Source organism: Nerophis ophidion, linkage group LG04, assembly GCF_033978795.1.
Source record: "Nerophis ophidion isolate RoL-2023_Sa linkage group LG04, RoL_Noph_v1.0, whole genome shotgun sequence".
NCBI classification, from domain to species: Eukaryota; Metazoa; Chordata; class Actinopteri; order Syngnathiformes; family Syngnathidae; genus Nerophis; species Nerophis ophidion.
Genome location: NC_084614.1, coordinates 14405799 through 14426736, shown reverse-complemented (window position 1 = coordinate 14426736; position 20938 = coordinate 14405799). Strand labels below are relative to the sequence as shown.

General features: G+C 39.5%; 1 protein-coding gene across 6 annotated transcripts in view; it reads right to left on the bottom strand.

Annotated features, from left to right (window-relative positions):
• Nucleotides 1-18786, bottom strand: part of arpp21 (cAMP-regulated phosphoprotein, 21) — a 31739-nt gene extending 12953 nt beyond the window's left edge. Inside the window, exons 1-13 of one of the 6 annotated variants that reach the window (XM_061897155.1) lie at nucleotides 18669-18708; nucleotides 14937-15027; nucleotides 11152-11304; nucleotides 10931-11075; nucleotides 10829-10861; nucleotides 10694-10753; nucleotides 10546-10630; nucleotides 5478-5616; nucleotides 5158-5295; nucleotides 4988-5087; nucleotides 2910-3008; nucleotides 2783-2820; nucleotides 2636-2692 (exon numbers count right to left, since the gene is read on the bottom strand). In XM_061897155.1, the coding sequence (XP_061753139.1) occupies nucleotides 2636-2692; nucleotides 2783-2820; nucleotides 2910-3008; nucleotides 4988-5087; nucleotides 5158-5295; nucleotides 5478-5616; nucleotides 10546-10630; nucleotides 10694-10753; nucleotides 10829-10861; nucleotides 10931-11068 (887 nt within the window). In that variant the 5' untranslated portion in view covers nucleotides 11069-11075; nucleotides 11152-11304; nucleotides 14937-15027; nucleotides 18669-18708. Of the gene's footprint in view, nucleotides 1-2635; nucleotides 2693-2782; nucleotides 2821-2909; nucleotides 3009-4987; nucleotides 5088-5157; nucleotides 5296-5477; nucleotides 5617-10545; nucleotides 10631-10693; nucleotides 10754-10828; nucleotides 10862-10930; nucleotides 11076-11151; nucleotides 11305-14936; nucleotides 15028-17482; nucleotides 17590-18099; nucleotides 18641-18668 lie in introns of those variants that run through there. The other 5 variants (XM_061897158.1, XM_061897153.1, XM_061897157.1 and 2 more) reach the window with 5 other exon arrangements.
• Nucleotides 18787-20938: the final 2152 nt, after the last annotated feature.

The window sequence follows — 20938 nt, the reverse complement described above, 5'->3', positions numbered from 1 at the left end:
TGGTTCAAACCAATTCTTGATTCAACACAATTCTCAATTCACACCGATTCTCGATTCAACACGATTCTCCATTGAAACCGGTTCTGAACTCAATACAGTTCTCGATTAAACACGATTATCGACTAAAATCGGTTCTTGATTCAAACCAGTTCTTGATTCTAAACCAATTTTGGTTTCATCACAATTCTCTATTTAAACCAGTGATCACTCCCTGTGTGACACCTACTCAGTGGCCTAGTGGTTAGAGTGTCCGCCCTGAGATTGGTAGGTTGTGAGTTTAAACCCCGGCTGAGTCATACCAAAGACTATAAAAATGGGACCCATTACCTCAATGCTTGACACTCAGCGTCAAGGGTTGGAATTGGGGGTTAAATCACCATAAATGATTCCCGGACGCGGCCACCACTGCTGCCCACTGCTCCCCTCACCTCCCAGAGGGTGAACAAGGTGATGGGTCAAATGCAGAGGACAAATTTCACCACACCTAGTGTGTGTGTGTGTGTGTGTGTGTGTGTGACAATCATTGGTACTTTAACTTGAACTGTGTTGCTCGGTTATAATTGAGTGTCTTGGTTCATGCAACCAACCACAAAGAAGAAAAAAAATATTGAACGTGGTATCGAATGCATTTTTTATTGATATCGATTACATGTCTATCGCAATATGCATCAATATTGTTGAATTGCCTGCGATGAGGTGGCGACTTGTCCAGGGTGTACGCCGCCTTCCGCCCGTTTGTAGCTGAGATAGGCTACAGCCTCCCCCGCGACCCCAAAAGGGATAAGCGGTAGAAAATGGATGGAATTTGTATTGCCCAGCCCTACTTTTAGTCACCTTAACACCCCTGTACCCCAATATGATAACGCTGGCTGAGCCAATCAGTGGCAGCGATACTGACCAGCAAGCTCTAATTGGTTTGGTCTTCTCTATTGAACAATAATAATAATATTAATAATAACTTAGATTTATATCGCGCTTTTCTAGACACTCAAAGCGCTCACAGAGAAGTGGGACCCAAAGTTTATTCACACCTGGTGGTGGTAAGCTACATCTGTAGCCACAGCTGCCCTGGGGTAGACTGACGGAAGCGTGGCTGCCAGTTTGCGCCTACGGCCCCTCTGACCACCACCTATCATTCATTCATCACTCATTCACCAGTGTGAGCGGCACTGGGGGCAAAGGGTGAAGTGTCCTGCCCAAGGACACAACGGCAGCGATTTTTTTGGGATGTCAATAGGTGGGAAGCGAACCTTCAACCCTCAGGTTTCTGGCCGGCCGCTCTACCCACTACGCCATGGGTGTCAAACTCTGGCCCGCCGTGTAATTTAATTTGGCCCTTGAGGCAATATCAATTTAGCATTAGAGCTGGCCCGCCGGTGTTATACAGCGTCGGTGCCGCTGTATAACACCGCATTCACCGCTAATACTCATACTTGCCAACCCTCCTAATTTTCCCGGTAGACTCCCGAAGTTCAGTGCCCCTCCCGAAAATCTCCCGGGGCAACAATTCTCCCGAATTTCTACCGATTTCCACCTGGACAACTATATTGGGGCGTGCATTTACGACACTGCCTTTAGCGTTCTCTACAACCTGTCGTCACGTCCGCTTTTCCTCCATACTAACAGCGTGTCACATAATATTTGTGGCTTTTACAAACACACAAGTGAATGCAAGGCATACTTGGTCAACAGCCATACAGGTCACACTGAGGGTGGCCGTATAGACAACTATAGCACTGTTACAAATATGCGCCACACTGTGAACCCACACCAAACAAGAATGATAAACACAGTTCGGGTGAACATCCGCACCGTAGCACAACAAAACAAATACCCAGAACCCCTTGCAGCACTAACTCTCCCGGGAAACTTCCAGCAAACTGACCAATAATTAACGTTTTATTCATGCATTTTCTCTTGCTACTTCAAGGCTTGAATGTTTGGCTCATTAATTATTGTTATTTTATTTTCAAATTTATTATTAGCCTGTGGAAAAAAATTTATATTTACCTCAGAAGATTGCAAATAGAAAAAAAGGCATTACTTTTTTATTAAAATTTTATTTGATATGCCATTGATATTTTTTAAAATTATTATTATTATTATTTGAAACTGGATTTTGCATGTCACTAAAGTTATATAAGCCTTGCTTGTTCAATATTTAATGGAAAACTTGTTTGGGTCCCTATTAAAAGGTTAATTTGTTCAACCTTGGCCTGCGGCTTTGTTCCGTTTAAAATTTTGGCCCACTCTGTATTTGAGTTTAACACCTCTGCACTACGCCATGCCGCCCCATACTACTGTAGTAATGATAATTTTACTTAATGTAGCCATTTTTATGCAAAAATGCTTAATTTAAGGCAAAAAATTGTGGGCTATACTTGAAGAATATATAAAAAATATTTTTAAACTATCTGCAAGGGATGACTGTATTTGTTTTTTCCCAACAGAAGAAAGAGCGTTTCTAAAAATCCCAATAGTAACAAGAGTAAATATAGGAAAGTGTGCACAGATAATAATTAGTATTCCAAAAAAAGTTGGGAGTAAAAATGTTGCATCATTAGTGTGCACAGCGACTGTTTGTCCTTGTCTACTGTAAAGTGTCGCATGCAAATGAAAATGATAAATGTTGGACCTGAAGAGCTGTCTTTTCCTCTGGGTCTCAGCGTGGGGGTTGCACTCCTCCGCAGTCCTACACACACACACACACACACACACACACGTTTATGAAGGTCTTCTTCTCGCGAGGGAAAGGACATGGAGACACAGCGAGTGAGATTACCTGTTTTCCGCATGGCTGCCCTCCTGCGTGCAAGGGGGCTGTATTTAAGGAGAAACGAAAAAAGAAAGAAACATGAGAGCTGTGAAGAAATCATGGAGTCACCTGAAAAGATGTGGGGGTGCATCACCTCTTGGCTGAAGATTCTCTCCCGCGCTCTTTGGTACTCCTCCTCCCTCTCTTCCACAGACTTGCTGTGCTTCTCGCGTGAGGCGTAGCGCCACGTCTGCTGAGGGGCAACAAAACCCGTCGCTAAGCGTTCCACACACAGCTCGGCTTTACAAAATACTGTAAATTCCGGACTGTAAGCCGCTACTTTTTTCCTACGCTTTGGATCCTGTGGTTTACTAAAAGGTGCGGCTAATTTACGGATTTTTCTTCGCTGACGGCCATAATACAAATAGTTTTAGTATAAAACCAGGTGTTTTATTGTTTGTGCCTTGGCGCCCTCTTTTGGACAAGGTCGCTCATTGCAGGTGCTGCAGAGTCCTTCTATTTAGTGATTTCAACCGGAAGTACAAGTGTTTCTAGCCGTCCATAGCGTATGGATTCTTCATTCATCACTCCGAGCAACGTTTGTAAGTTTTACAATGTAACTAAAACAACTCATACTTGCTAAACAGTCCCATGTGTGATGTTGGTAGGAGTTTTTTATGCATATTTGTACATGCATCGTAATGAAATGAATCTAGCATTGTTAGCATTAGTTAATATGCCAAAACATTTACGAGTGTCTGCACTGGTATTTTTTACTTATGATGGCATTATTTTTTTATTGTTTCACTTTCCTAAATTCAGCTAAATGTCACCGTGGAGTTATTGAGTCTGTTTAACTGATTAGCTTCCACAACTAGTGGGTCAATGACGATGACTTCTGTTTTGTTTAGTCAGTCGTTTTACTGCCACGTTACAGACACAGTTTGGAAAGACATTAAGGTATTAAAACAACATTTACAAAGTATTTCTGTGTAAATAACTCATGTCACAAGGAAAACATATGCATTTTGCATCTGCTCCAATATGCATAGTAAGTTGATTAAATCTGTGGTTTATAGCGAAGTGAGGCTAATGCCGGGGTGTCCAAACTACAGCCAAATGCACCCCACCAGCGTCTTCAATTAGACCCGCGAAACGGCACAAGTCCAATAGACACTTTGGGCGCTTTCATATAATATACAAATAGTCAGGAGTCTGATAAATACCATTTTGTCACCATATGGTGGCCAACAAAAGTGACTCAAGTCAGTGGCAATTGCACATCAATGTAAAACTTTACAGCATTTCCCTCTATGACCTAATCCAATCAACCTTCTCTAGTCATGGTGCAGAAAAAAAAATTCAACCAGCACTAAAATTCAGCACACATGGTCACACATAACACAAACAGCTCATTAAACTTTGTGTATATTATAAAAAACGTCCAACCAGCATAAAACCTCTAAACTATACCTATTTAAATCCATTACACGGGATGATGGGAAAAATGCAAAACACTAACTTCACACTTATCCATGTTTGGCGTATTTTAGCTGCTCGATATTTTGACTAACTCAACAAGTTGATCAACATTGTTTCAATGACTTGTGCATGCTGGGAATAACCAATTTATAATAATTAAAATTATATATAAATTATACTATTAAAGTAATATGTAATTATATATATATATATATATATATATTATATACATACATATATATACACATACACACACACACATATTATATATATATATATATATATATATATATATATATATATATATATATATACACACACACACACACACACATATATATAAATATATATATACATATAAACATGCATTTGTATGGATACATGCATGTGTAAGTTAGATACATATCCGTTTTTTTTTCTTTTTTTTTTAAATTATTGCGTATGTACTCTCTCTCTATATTTATATATATATATATATATATATATATATATACATACATATGTATGTATGTATGTATTTATATATAAATATACACACACACACACACACACAGTACATACAATATATGCATAAACTGTAGTTACTTTGCATATAGTTGGGTTTCTGCCCCAGGCCACATTTTTTAATAAGTCAATAAGTTCGGACACCCCTGGGCTAATATACGGAAAATATATATATTTTTTTCAAATTTTGTAGGTGCGACTTATATCCCGGTGCGCTGTAGTCCGGAAAATACGGCAAAAGCACACCTGTTCGTCTGAGCTGTTGTCCCGCTTTAAAATGCTTTTCCAGTGCTGGATCTCCGAGGCCTTGTCCTCGTGCACCTGGTCCAGGAAACGCTGCTCGGGTCTGAAGAAGAGAAAGTGTTTTTTTTACGGCATGGAAAAAAATGCCATTTTGCGTGGTGTGCGCTTCTTACATGCGAGTGCTGTTGGTGCGGTTGATGATGACAGACTTGCCCGTCTGGTCCACGTTGTGCTCCATGCCGAAGTAGGCCGCCACCCTGTGGACCAGCATGCGGTGGTAGGACGACATGTGAGGGAACTTCTTAAAGAGGCTGCAGGGAGGAAGAGGAAGTGTCAATCAAGTCATCCTCACATTCTTTGTGGAAAACACAAGTGAGCCTATTTCATCTTTGATAGGATTTAGCAGGTAGAGTTCTCGCGCACACACACACACACACACACACACACACACACACACACACACACACACACACACACACACACACACACACACCTCTCGCCGGTGATGAAGTCAATCATGTCCTGCTCCAGCTTGAGCAGCATCATGCGGTCCCTGGGGTTCCGGTTCAGCGTGTCCCTGATGAACAGCTGCAGGTCGATGCCCGTGGAGTCGGTGTATTCCACGCTGCAGTCTACAGGCGACAGAGCGTTTGAAAAATATAAGAGTGCAATAAGCCAAGGCCTCAGGAGATGGAAATGACAATTGATGACATTCATTACATCCGAGCTGGCTCTTTGAAGGGAACCGGATCTGGAGGAGCCGTAACTCTCACAGAACCGTTCAAAAGACTCGACTCGTTATTATAGACCAGGGGTCGGCAACCCAAAATGTTGAAAGAGCCATATTGGACCAATAATACAAAAACAAATCTGTCAGGAGCCGCAAAAAAATAAAAGCCATATTACACACAGATAGTGTCAAGAGATATAAATTGAATTATGAGGACTTAAAGGAAACTAAATGAGCTCAAATATAGCTACTAATGAGGCATCGTAATGCAATATGTACATACAGCTAGCCTAAATAGCATGTTAGCATCAATTAGCCTACAGTATTGCAGTGACCAAATATGTCTGATTAGCACTCCACATAATTCAGTAACATCAACAAAACTCACCTTTGTGCATTCATGCACAACGTTATAAGTTTGGCGGACAAAATGAGACAGAAAAAGAAGTGGTATAAATCACATCTTAGAATGTCGGAGAAAGTTATGCATGTAAACAAACTATGTTGAGTTCAAAGACCGCCAAAATTAGTAGGACAAAACGGCGCTCGCCAAATTTTCAAATCAGTGAAGCATGTTTAATACAAACAGTGTGCTTTATAGCAATTAGGGAGCTTTGTGTCATGTTTGTCCTCCTACAGAAACCAAATTAAAACAAAAAATATGTTTTTCTCCCCTCATCATTTCCATTTTTCATTTTTGAAAAAGCTCCAGAGAGCCACTAGGGCGGCGCTAAAGAGCCACATGCGGCTCCAGAGCCGCGGGTTGCCGACCCCTGTTATAGTCCCTTTTTTTTTTTTTGTTTAACGGTTTTTTTTTCAATCACAGAAACAATCACTAGCAGTTATGATATAGGAAGATGTGATACTGAAGAATTTAAATTTACAAAAATATTGGAATTGAAATTATTTTTAAATATTGGCTATATTTGTGTTTTTGTTTTGTTTTCATTACTTAAGGTGGCATCGTTATTTTGAACTTTCCTCCCCTAAAAAAATGTGTAGCATTCTAAAAATACAAAAAAAAAAATACAAAAATTAAGTAAGAATGAGCCTTCCGCCCGATTGTAGCTGAGATAGGCGCCAGCGCCCCCCGCGACCCCAAAAGGGAATAAGCGGTAGAAAATGGATGGATGGATGGAAATGTATCGATATATACAAAAAGTATAAGTAAAAGGAAGACATAATAAACGTGAATAAAAAAAATGGACCGTATTAGCCCACCCTGTGTGTGTACGCTTGAACGACTTTACATATCACAACATAAAAACAGAAAAAAGTATACAAATCAATAAATTAACAAACAATGCGTGTGCGTAAGAAAAGCTGGCAACTGCGAATCAGTTCCTCATTGGAAAAGCCATTCAAAAGACTCGACTCGTAGTAATAGTTTTTTTTTTGTTTAACTGTTTTTTCAAACACTGAAACACTCCTTAATCTACCGTATTTTTCGGACTATAAATAGCACTTTTTTTCATAGTTTGGCCGGGGGTGTGACTTATACTCAGCAGCGACTTATGTGTGAAATGATTAACACATTACCGTAAAATATCAAATAATATTATTTAGCTCAGTCACGTAAGAGACTAGACGTATAAGATATCATGGGATTTAGCGATTAGGAGTGACAGATTGTTTGGTAAACGTATAGCATGTTCTATATGTTATAGTTATTTGAATGACTCTTACCCTAATATGTTACGTTATTTATGCCTCATATAACGTACACTTATTCAGCCTGTTGTTCACTATTCTTTATTTATTTTAAATTGCCTTTCAAATGTCTATTCTTGGCGTTGGGTTTTATCAAATAAATTTCCCCAAAAATGCGATTTATACTCCAGTGCGACTTATATATGTTTTTTTCCTTCTTTATCATGCATTTTCGGCAGGTGCGACTTATACTCCGGAGCGACATATAGTCCGAAAAATACGGTAGAAGATGTTGAACAGAATCAGTTAAATGTATACAAATATTACTTTATTGGTGGGAATTATTTTGAAATAGTGACTGTAATTTTTATTTTGTTTTTCATTCCTTAAAGTGGTGCCACATCCACATGCTTTGACTGTGACATTATTCAGAATTTTCCCGTCCATTAAAAGTAGCACGAGAGCATTTTAGCATTACAGGAAAAAATACACAAATAATAAGCAAGATGAGGTGGCGACTTGTCCAGGGTGTACCCCGCCTTCCGCCCGATTGTAGCTGAGATAGGCGCCAGCGCCCCCCCAAAAGGGAATAAGCGGTAGAAAATGGATGGATGGATAAGCAAGAATATAATGTTTTTAAAAACTATTAATAAAAGTGGGAAAATATAAGGACATAATAAAAAAACTGTATGGTATTACCCTACTTTAACTACTTTACATATCAGAACAATGAACCAAAAAAGTGGCTACAATTTAATTTTAAAAATTAAAAAATACTAGTAAAGATAATAAAAAAGAGACTCCAAATGCTGCTATGTTTTCTTTGACTCGTCGGGTGATGCCCGTGTATAAAAAAATGACTCTCAAACGAATTGCTCGCAACTGTGAGTAGGTTCTCGTGGTTCACTTCAAAGGGCCGTTCAAAAAACTTGACATGGGGATATTTTTGTGTTTAAGTGATTTTTTTTCCACGGAAACAATCACTGATAACAGTTATAACCCAGCAGGCACAAGACATTGAGACAATATTGAGAACTTGTTGAATTAGGTCCTGACCTTGAGCAACTCAAACGTTGAAACAACATGCTTTTTGACGACGTTTAATCAATGTTGGGTTCTGACCATTGAATTTTGGTCATTTCTCAACCACTAATCTAGTGGTTGAGAAATTGGTTGGGGCGGTATAGCTCGGTTGGTAGAGCGGCCGTGCCAGCAACTTGAGGGTTGCAGGTTCGATCCCCGCTTCCATCATCCTAGCCACTGACGTTGTGTCCTTGGGCAAGACACTTTACCCACCTGCTCCCAGTGACACCCACACTGCTTTAAAAAATGTAAAAATTAGATATTGGGTTTCACTATGTAAAGCGCTTTGAGTCACTAGAGAAAAAGTCCTATATAAATATAATTCACTTCACACTATTCTACAACACAAACACAACGTTGAAACAACATGCTTTTTGACAACGTTTATTCAATGTCAGGTTGTGACGTTGATTTGACCTTTGAAATGTGGTCATTTGCCAACCGACAATGTTCTGATGTTAAACACCAACGTTGTCTCAATTTATAAATACAACTATTTTGCAATGTTGTTTCAAAGTCCATTTTAAAGGCCTACTGAAATGAGATGTTCTTATTTAAAGGGGATAGCAGGTCCATTCTATGTGTCATACTTGATCATTTCGCGATATTGCCATATTTTTGCTGAAAGGATTTAGTAGAGAACATCGACGATAAAGTTTGCAACTTTTGGTCGCTAATCAAAAAGCTCTGCCTTTACAGGAAGTAGCAGACGATGTGCGCTTGACGTCACGGGTTGTGGAGCTCCTCACATCTGAACATTGTTTACAATCATAGCCAGCAGCAGCTAGAGTGATTCGGACCGAGAAAGCGACAATTTCCCCATTAATTTGAGCGAGGATGAAAGATTTGTGGATGAGGACATTTAGAGTGAAGGAGTAGAAAAAAAGTTTTAAAAAAAAGTGGAGGCGATTCAGATGTTATTAGAAATATTTACTAGGATAATTCTGGAAAAACCCTTATCTGCCTATTGTGTTGCTAGTGTTTCAGAGGGATTAACTAGTACCTGAAAGTCGGAGGAGTGTGGCCACGGGTGTGTTGACGCCAGAGTCTCTGAGGGAAGTCACGGCATCTGCAGCAGGACCGAATCTACGTTGATGTCTCCGGTAAGAGGCAACTTATTACCACAATTTTCTCACAGAAAACTGTCGGTTGACATGTAGTCGGGATCCATGTTCGCTTGACCGCTTTGAGCCATAGTAAAGCTTCATCTTCGGGAATTTTAAACAAGGAAACACCGTGTGTTTGTGTGGCTAAAGGCTAAAAGCTTCCCACCTCCATCTTTCTACTTTGACTTCTCTATTATTAATTGAACAAATTGCAAAAGATTCAGCAACACAGATGTCCAGAATACTGTGTAATTATGCGATTAAAGCAGACTATTTATAGCTTGGATTGGGCTGGAAAATAATGTCCGCTACAACTCGAGACGTTAAACGCACGAGTCATCATACCGCGACGTTTTCAACAGGACACTTCGCGTGAAATTTAAAATTGCAATTTAGTAAACTAAAAAGGCATGTGTTGCAATGTTAATATTTCCTCATTAATATGGGTCATCACTGTCACCGACATCCCACTGGGTGTGAGTTTTCCTTGCCCTTATGTGGGCCTACCGAGGATGTCGTAGTGGTTTGTGTTGTGGTTTGTGCAGCTCTTTGAGACACAAGTGATTTAGGGCTATATAAGTAAACATTGATTGATTGATTGATATAAACTATCAGACTGTGTGGTGGGTAGTAGTGGCTTTCAGTAGGCCTTTAAAGGACATGTTAGTATAATCAATGTTGTAACAATGTCTTGTGTCTGCTGGGAAGACTAGAAGATGTGGAGCAGAATAATTACAAATTTACACAAATGTTACTTAATTTGTGGGAATTATTCTGATGTATTGGCTATCATTTTTATTTATTTTCTGTTAAATAAAAAATGTAGAAATAATAGAAATGTGAATAAAAAATTGAACAGTATTTATTACCCGTTGCCAGTCAGGTGTATCTGCATGTGCATAAAAAACGTCTCTCAAACAAATCGGTTCTCTCGAAAGATCTGTTCAAAAGACCCGACTCGTAGGGGATTTCTACTCCTCTGTGAGACGCACCTTTGGAGAGTTTTTCCTGCTGCTCCTCTTCCTTGCAGGGAGCGGAGTGGTCCTGGTTGCAGGCGGGCGAGGTGATGCGAGCGGTCTGCGAGGAGAAGGAGGACGTGATGAGCGGCGTGGCGAGGAGGAAGAAATGTGGCAACGTTACCTGCTGCTCTTCCTTGGACTCCTCGCACACAGCCATACTGCGCACGAGTTTGCCCCTGGCCTGGACAAGAGCAAACAAAACATTTTTTTTTTTCCCGGCTGCTGAGTCACGTGACGCGGGATTGTTGGAGCTTACCTTGGCTTTTTTCTTTGGCGGGTTGCAAAGTGTCTGCAAGCGACAATATATGAATATGATATTGATGTGTGGTACATTATCCACGCGCTACACGGGGCGTACCTGCAGCTCCGGATTGCTGCCATCGTCTTGTTTGGGAGTGCTGCAGAGGGGGCGCACAAAAGGAGGAGGCGTGGAGGGGCTGATGACATCACACGACGGCACGTGGCGGGCGTCGTCGACCTCGACCGCTGCGTCCATCGTACGTCTGCGCCGCACACAGAGCCTCAGTTTGGCTTTTTATTGTTGCACTTGTGTGTGTGTGTGTGTGTGTGTGCACATACCTATGTGGAGTTGTTCAGTGGAGAGCCTCGCAGGTGGATGATGAGGTCATATATCCCATGTTCCCACGGGGCAGCCAGAAACGCAATTATCCTCTTTCGCCTCGCTACTCGTCCTCGCGTTGCTTTGGCGCTCTCTGGGTGGGGAAAAAATGCCTGAAGAGAGAAAAAAAATTGTTATTGGTTTGTTATTTTGCATCAAACACACAGACACACACACACAGAAACACACACTCCTACACAACAGCTGCTGCAGCACAAAGGCATAGCTGCTGGGGATGACATGGAGTCGCAAAGCTTAAGTGTGTGTGTGTGTGTGTCCTCCGTACAAGCTTTCCAAACGCCCTCATGGCCTGACAGCTAATTGCTACTTAAAGCCTGTTACAGTTAGTGTGTGTGTGTGTGTGTGTGTGTGTCTCCATAGACCTATCCGCATGTGCGGCTTGTGTATGTACATACATAGATATGTATGAATGTATGTGTGTTTATATACAGTATATATATATATATTTTTTTAATGTGTATGCACATACACGTACATATATTTATACACACACATACACATATATATATATATATACACACATACATTTATATGTGTATATATAAATATACACACACATATATATGTATACATGTGTGTATATATATATATATTTATATATATATATACACACACACACATTTATATATATATTTATATATATACATATACACATATATATACATACATTTATATGTGTATATATATACACAAACATTTATATATATATATGTATACATGTGCACACATATATATATATTTATATATATATACATATATATGTATATATACATATGCATATATATATATATATATATACATATATATATATATATACACACACATACATATATATATATACACATACACACACATATATGCAAATGTATCAGGGGTGTAAAAAAATATCTATTTTGAAATGAATCGTTATTTGTGTTAGTAACGATTCTTGATCAACTAAAAAAAATCTGATACTGATTTTTTTTCTTTTTTTTTTTCTATCTGTCCTGTATAGCCACTCCATCAAATGATTTAGTTGATCATATCTGCTGTACAGATTTAATTTAAAAACGAGAAGAGTGGGATTGCCTTATTTCTGTTTGACTTTCTTAAATGTCGGGGTAGCATTTTGTTAAACAAAGCCAGTTTTCTTTTAAGTAATATAAACATTTATCAGAGAAGGTTTTTATCTATTTTATGGAGGAATGTAATCAATCGTAGAACTGGCAATCAATGTTATTAAAAAATTATTTATTTTGAATCAAGAACTGTTTTGAATGGAATCGTTATCCTCAAGAATCGCATTGAATTGTGTGGTGCCCAAAAGATTCACAGCCCTAATATATATATATATATATATGTATATATATATATATGTGTGTGTGTGTGTGTGTGTGTGTGTTTGAACGTGTCCGGGAGCTTTTCTTAGAAGCAGCAGCTGTGCCGAGCATCATCCGATACGCCAGCGTAAAATATTCCCCGGAATACCGAGGCCTCTCTCTGATCCCAGTGGTTGGCGAGGCTGGAGACGCACACATGCACCCGCGCAAGGGGGAGATGCAAAAGGGCCGCCGCCGCATTCCGCTAAAAGACAGAGCTCCAGGGGACGTTTAGTCCCGCCGCACCTGAAACACGATAATGAGCTGCGAGAGTCCCCAAACGTTCTGGTTCAACACCCGGTGGGTGTGTGTGTGTGTGTGTGTGCTTATTTAAGACGGCGTTAGCTGTCGCCTTTCTACAGAAGAAGAAGAAGAAGAAATGACAACGCTGTGGTCGTTCTTGCAGTACTAGAACATTGCACATTGTATGCAAAGTAGTATGAGAATGGATGGATGTAGTACTAGAATGTTGTACATGGTATATTAAGTAGTATGAGGAGAGATGGATGCCGTACTAGAATGTTGCACATGGTATGTTAAGTAGTATGAGGAGAGATGGATGCAGTATTAAGTACTACAACGCTGGAAAAAGTAAGTAAAGTCGTATGAGGATGGATGCAGTATTAAGTACTACAACTTTGCACCTGGTATGTTAAGGAGTATGAAAATGGATGCGGTATTAAGTACTGCATACAACGTTGCAGATGGTATGTTGTGTGAGGATGGATGCAGTATTATGTACTACAGCATTGCACCTCGCATGTTAAAGAGTATGAAGATGGATGCAGTAATAAGTACTACATTAAACGTTACACATGGTATGTAAAGTAGCGTGAGGATGGATGCAGTATTATGTACTACAATGTAACACATTGTATGTAAAGTAGTATGAGGATGGATGAAGTATTGAGTACTACAATATTGCACATGGTGTGTAAAGTAGTATGAGGTTGATGCAGTATTAAGTACTACAATGTTGCACATTGTATGTAAAGTAGTATGAGGATGGATGAAGTATTAAGTACTACCATGTTGCACATGGAATGCCAAGTAGTATGAGGATGATGCAGTATTAAGTACTACCATGTTGCACATGGTAAGTAAAGCAGTATGAGGATGATGCAGTATTAAGTACTACCATGTTGCACATGGTAAGTAAAGTAGTATGAGGATGATGCAGTATTAAGTACTACCATGTTGCACATGGAATGCCAAGTAGTATGAGGATGATGCAGTATTAAGTACTACCATGTTGCACATGGTAAGTAAAGTAGTATGAGGATGATGCAGTATTAAGTACTACCATGTTGCACATTGAATGCCAAGTAGTATGAGGATGATGCAGTATTAAGTACTACAACATTGCACATTGTATGTAAATTACTATGAGGATCGCCACAGTATTAAGTACTACAATGTTGCACATGGTAAGTAAAGTAGTATGAGGATGGATGCAGTATTAAGTACTACAACATTGCACATGGTGTGTAAAGTAGTATGAGGATGGATGCAGTATTAAGTACTACCATGTTCCACGTGGAATGTCAAGTAGTATGAGGATAATGCAGTACTAAGTACTAACATGTTGCACATGGTAAGTAAAGTAGTATAAGGATAGATGAAGTATTCAGTACTGCAACATTGCACATTGTATGTAAATTAGTATGAGGATGGCCGCAGTATTAATTACTACATTGTTGCACAGGGTAAGTAAAGTAGAATGAGGATGATGCAGTATTACGTACTACCATGTTGCACATGGTAAGTAAAGTAGTATAAGGATAGATGAAGTATTCAGTACTGTAACATTGCAAAATGTATGTAAATTAGTATGAGGATTGCCACAGTTTTAAGTACTATAATGTTGCACATGTTAAGCAAAGTAGTATGAGGATGGATGCGGCATTAAGTACTACAACATTGCAAATGGTGTGTAAAGTAGTATGAGAATGGATGCAGTATTAAGTACAACAATGTTGCACATGGTAAGTAAAGTAGTTTGAGGATGGATGCAGTATTAAGTACAACAATGTTGCACATAGTATGTAAAGTGGTATGAGGATGGATGCAGTATTAAATACTACAACATTGCACATAGTATGTAAAGGAAGGTGAGATGCACGCAGAGGATGAGGGTTTTAGTGGTGAAGCAAGAAGGCGACAAAGTGGAAGTAGTGGTGGGGGGTTCGACTCCGGCCCCATCTTGGAGCTGCATAAGCCGCCCGGGGAGGAGGTGTGACACCATCATTAGCGCGTGACGGATGGCGGCGGGAGGCGAGGAGCGCCAGCTTCGGCGGCGGCATCATCATCATCACCATCATCATCATCATCATCACCCATCTGCCGCCTTGGAGCTGCTTCCTCACCAGGTCGCCTTTCTTGCGCCGCCAGCAACACGGACACAGGCGTCGTCGTCCCCCTCCCCACCCGCAGGGACGCCGTCCAGAACCTGCGCACCTTCAGCGCAATAAAGATCTCAGTGGAGGTGGTTTGTTATGGAGCAACATCTCGCACTTGAACTTAAAGGCCTACTGAAAGCCACTACTAGCGACCACGCAGTCTGATAGTTTATATATCAATGATGAAATATTAACATTGCGACACATGCCAATACGGCCTTTTTAGTTTACTAAATTGCAATTTTAAATTTCCCGCGAAGTATCCTGTTGAAAACGTCGGTATGATGACGCGTGCGCATGACATCTCGGATTGTAGCGGACATTTTTTTCCAGCCCGATCCAAGCTATAAGTAGTGTGCTTTAATCGCATAATTACACAGTATTCTGGACATCTGTGTTGCTGAATTTTTTGCAATTTGTTCAATTAATAATGGAGACGTCAAAGAAGAAAGATGTAGGTGGGAAGCGGTGTATTGCGGCCGTCTTTAGCCACACAAACACAGCGAGCGTTTCCTTGTTTACATTACTGAAGGTGAAGCTTTACTATGGAACAGAGCGGTCAAGCGAACATGGTTCTCTACCACATGTCAACCTGTGGGTTTCGGTGAGAAAATTGTGGTAATAAGTTGGCTCTTACCGTAGACATGAGCGGAGCTTGCGTCCTCCTGCATCTGCGGACTCTCTTACCTCCTCCCACCAGAGTCACTGGCGATCACCATACCCCTCCGACTTTCAGGTACCATATAACCTCACTAAAACACTAGTAACACAATAAGCAGATAAGGGATTTTCCAGAATTATCCTAGTAAATATGTCTAATAACATCTGAATCACTCTCACTGCCCTCGCCTTTTTTTTTCTTCTTTTCTAGTCCTTCACTCTCACTATGCTCATCCACGAATCTTTCATCCTCGCTTTCTCTGTCCGAATCGCTCTCACTGCTGGTGGCCATGATTGTAAACAATGTTCAGATGTGAGGAGTTCCACAACCCGTGACGTCATACGCACATCGTCTGCTACTTCCGGTACAGGCAGGGCTTTTTTATTAGCGACCAAAAGTTGCGAACTTTATCGTCGATGTTCTCTACTAAATCCTTTCAGCAAAAAATATGGCAATATCGCGAAATGATCAAGTATGACACATAGAATGGACCTGCTATCCCCGTTTAAATAAGAAAATCTCATTTCAGTAGGCCTTTAAAGGCCTACTGAAACCCACTACTACCCACAACGCAGTCTGATAGTTTATATATCAATGATGAAATATTAACATTGTAACACATGCCAATACGGCTTTTTTAGTTTACTGAATTATCATTTTAAAATTCCCGGGAGTTGGGGAAATTGTCGTTTTCTAGGTTAATAGCACTTTTTGTTGGAGGCTCCCATTAAAAATAATGTGAATATGTGAGGAGCCCCACACGTGTGATGTCATCGTCTGCGACTTCCAGTACAGGCAGGGCATTTCTCTTAACACCGAAAGTTGCAAACTTTATCGGTTAAAAAGTCAGGTCTTACCAGAGAAAAGTTGAGCTTGTGCCATCCATAGCTGCCGTCGACTCCCCGCGTCAAGACACCCGTGGAGACACCCTTCCGACTATCAGGTACTATTTAACTCACTAAAACACTAGCAACGCAATAGAAAGATAAGGGATTTCCAAAAATTATCCCAGTAGTAAATGTCTCTAAAAACATTGGAATGCAATCGCGTTGTTTTTTTCTCTAGTACTGCACTCTAAACGTCCTCATTCACAAATCTTTCATCTTCGCTCAAATTAATGGGGAAATTGTCGCTTTCTCGGTCCGAATAGCTCTTGCTGTTAAACTTTTTTTTTTTAATTATTTTTTTTTTCTAGTCCGTCGCTATCAATATTCTCAAACACGAATCTTTCATCCTCGCTCAAATTAATGGGGAAATTGTCGTTTTCTCTGTAAGAATAGCACTTTTTGTTGGAGGCTCCCATTAAAAACAATGTGAATATGTGAGGAGCCCCCACACGTGTGACGTCATTGTCTGCGACTTCCGGTAGAGGCAGGGCTTTTCTCTTAACACCTAAAGTTGCGAACTTTATCGTGGATGTTCTCTATACTTAATCCTTTCAGCAAAAATATGGCAATATCGCGAAATGATCAAGTATGACACATAGAATGGACCTGCTATCCCCGTTTGAATAAGAACATCTCATTTCAGTAGGCCATTAAAGGCCTACTGAAAGCCACTACTACCCACCACGCAGTCTGATAGTTTATATATCAATGATGAAATATTAACACTGCAACACATGCCAATACAGCCTTTTTAGTTTACTAAATTATCATTTTAAATTTCCCCGGAGTTTCGTCTTGAAAATGTCGTGTAATGATGATGTGTACACACGGTGATTCCTTGTTTAAAATTCCCGGAGGTGAAAATTTACTATGAATCAGAGGGCGGTCAAGCGTACATGAATCCAGACCAAATGTCAACCAGCAGGTTTCGGTGAGAAAATTGTGGTTAAAAAGTCAGGTCTTACCGGAGAAAAGCCGAGCTTGTGCCGTCGACTCCCCTTAGACACTGCGTGTCAAGACACCCGTGGAGACACCCTTCCGACTATCAGGTACTGTTTAACTCACTAAAACCCTAGGAACACAATAGAAAGATAAGGGATTTCCCAGAATTATCCTAGTAAATGTCTCTAAAAACATCGGAATCCGTCCCAATGCTATCGCTTTTTTTTTCAAACTTTTTTTTTTTTATAATTTTTTTTTTCTAGTCCGTCGCTATCAATATCCTCAAACACGAATCTTTCATCCTCGCTCAAATTAATGGGGAAATTGTCGTTTTCTCAGTGAGAATAGCACTTTTTGTTGGAGGCTCCCATTAAAAATAATGTGAATATGTGAGGGGCCCCCACACGTGTGACGTCATCGTCTGCGACTTCCGGTAGAGGCAGTGCTTTTCTCTTATCACCGAAAGTTGCGAACTTTATCGTGGATGTTCTCTACTAAATCCTTTCAGCAAAAATATGGCAAAATCACAAAATGATCAAGTAAAACACATAGAATGGACCCGCTATCCCCGTTTGAATAAGAACATCTCATTTCAGTAGGCCTTTAAGCAAAGAGAAAGTGTAAATAGTTGTGAGCGCACCTGTGCAGCTTGTGGCGAGTGACAGCTGCGTCAGGGGGGAACATGCCCGCATTTCATCCACCTGCAGCCTGGTGGGTTTTTTTTCTTCTTCATAAAAGCCACCTTGCTCAGCCTGGTCGTGGCCGTGACACATATGTGGTGGTCTCACGCCGGCCGCAAAGTTACACACAAAAAAAAGGCAGGTGTCACGTTCAAGGCGCACTTTCCCGGTGTGTCGCGTTACTGTTGACCCGGGCCCGGCTTGACAACGCCGGCTATTTTTACACGGAGGCGGCGGGGCGCGTGGGAGGAGGAAAGGGGAGGGGGGACCTGCTGCTGCGGGGTTTCAACCGGCTGTCAACGCACGGTCCGGTTGTATAAACACACGCCGAGCGAACGCAACAATAAACGGATGACATTTAGAAAAAAAGGGGTAACATATTGGCGGACTTCCGGTGCTAAGTTAGCTAACAACTGCGAGCTTCGTTGAAGAAAATAAACGATTCTGTTTAAAAAAAAGACGACGACAACAACCGTGAGTTGGTCGGAGAGGCGGTGTAGGGAGGGATGCTGGCCGGAGCCTGTCTTACCGGGTCTGCTGCCGACGTGAGGATGCTCGCTGCGGGGATGATTGTGAGGCGCTCGCTGCTCCTCCTCCGCCTTTTGGTCCAGGGGGCGTGGGCGGGGGAGGGGGCGGGGTGACCCCCCCGGGGAGGGGGCGGGGTGACCCCCCCCCTCCTGCACGAGGAGCGCGCTCACCTGGCCACGCCCACTTCCTGTAACACCACCACCACAACAACAACATGCCAGAAATGTGCAGACTCATGGCGGGAATATCATACAGCACATGTCAGCCATGATAGACATTTACTAACCTCTTCTGCTCTTCATGATGAAAAGACATTGGGGGCAACTTGTCAGCCTGGAAGGGTTTAGTTGCCCTTTTCTCCTAAATGTATGTTAGTGCACATATAATACATGTGTAAGACATGCTAGTATATAAGACATCTTAACATACATACATATATACACACACAACATGTTAGCGTACATATAATACATGTATAAGACCTGCTACTATATAAGACATGTTAAAATACAAGTAATACATATGTAAGACATGTTAGCATACATGTAATACATATATAAGACATGCAATACATATATAAGACATGTTAAAACACATATAACACATGCATAAGTCCTGCTAGTATATAAGACATGCTAACATACATATAATACATGTATAAGACCTGCTAGTATATAAGACATGTTAACATACATATAATACATGTTAGCATACATGTCATACATATATAAGACATTTTAACATACATGTAATACATACAGAAGACATGTTAGTATACAAGACATGTTAAAAAACATATATAAGACATGTTAGCATAGATTTCATACATATTTAAGACATGTTAGCATACATGTAATATATATATATAAGACATGGTAGTATACAAGACATGTTAAAATACATATAATACATATACAAGACATGTTAGCATATATGTAATACATAAAAAAGACATGTTAGTATATAAGACATGTTAAACACATATATAAGACATGTTAGCATTCATGTCATACATATATGACATGGTAACATACATGTAATACATATAAGACATGTTAGTATATAAGACATGTCATATATATATAACATGTTAACATACATGTAATACATATATAAGACATTGTAGCATACATATAATACATATATAAGACATGTAAACATACATGTAATACATACAGAAGACATGTTACTATATAAAAAATGTTAAAATACATATATAAGACATGTTAGCATACACGTCATACATATATAAGACATGGTAACATACATGCAATACATATATAAGACATGTTAGTATATGACATGTTAAAATACATATATGACATGTTAGCATACATGTCCTACATATATAAGACATGTTAACATATATGTAATACATATATATGACATGTCATACATATACAAGACATGTTGGTATCCATGTCATACATATATAAAACATGTTAAGATACATGTAATACATATATAAGACATGTTAGTATATAAGACATGTCATACATGTATAAGACATGTTAACATACATGTAATACATATATAAGACATTTTAGCATACATGTCATACATATATACGACAAGGTAACATACATGTAATACATTTATAATACATGTTAGTATATAAGACATGTCATACATATAAAAGACATGTTAACATACATGTAATACATATATAAGACATGTTATCATACATAAAATACATGTATAAGACCTGCTAGTATATAAGACATGTTAACATACAAGACATGTTAAAATACATATAATACATATATAAGACATGTTAGCATACATGTAATACGTACAGAAGACACGTTAGTATATAAGACATGTTAAAATACATACAGAAGACATGTTAGTATATAAGACCTGTTAAAATACATACATAAGACATGTTAGCATACATGTCATACATATATAAGACATGGTAACATACATGTAATACATATATAAGACATGTTAGTATATAAGACATGTAATACATTTATAAGACATGTTAGCATACATACAATACATGTATAAGACCTGCTAGTAAACAAAACATGTTAACATACATGTCATACATATATAAGACATGGTAACATACATGTAATACATACAGAAGACATGTTAGTATACATGTTAAAATACATATATAAGACAAGTTAGCATAGATATCATACATATATAAGACATGTTAGCATACATGTAATATATATATCAATCAATCAATCAATCAATGTTTACTTATATAGTCCTAAATCACTAGTGTCTCAAAGGGCTGCACAAACCACAACACAA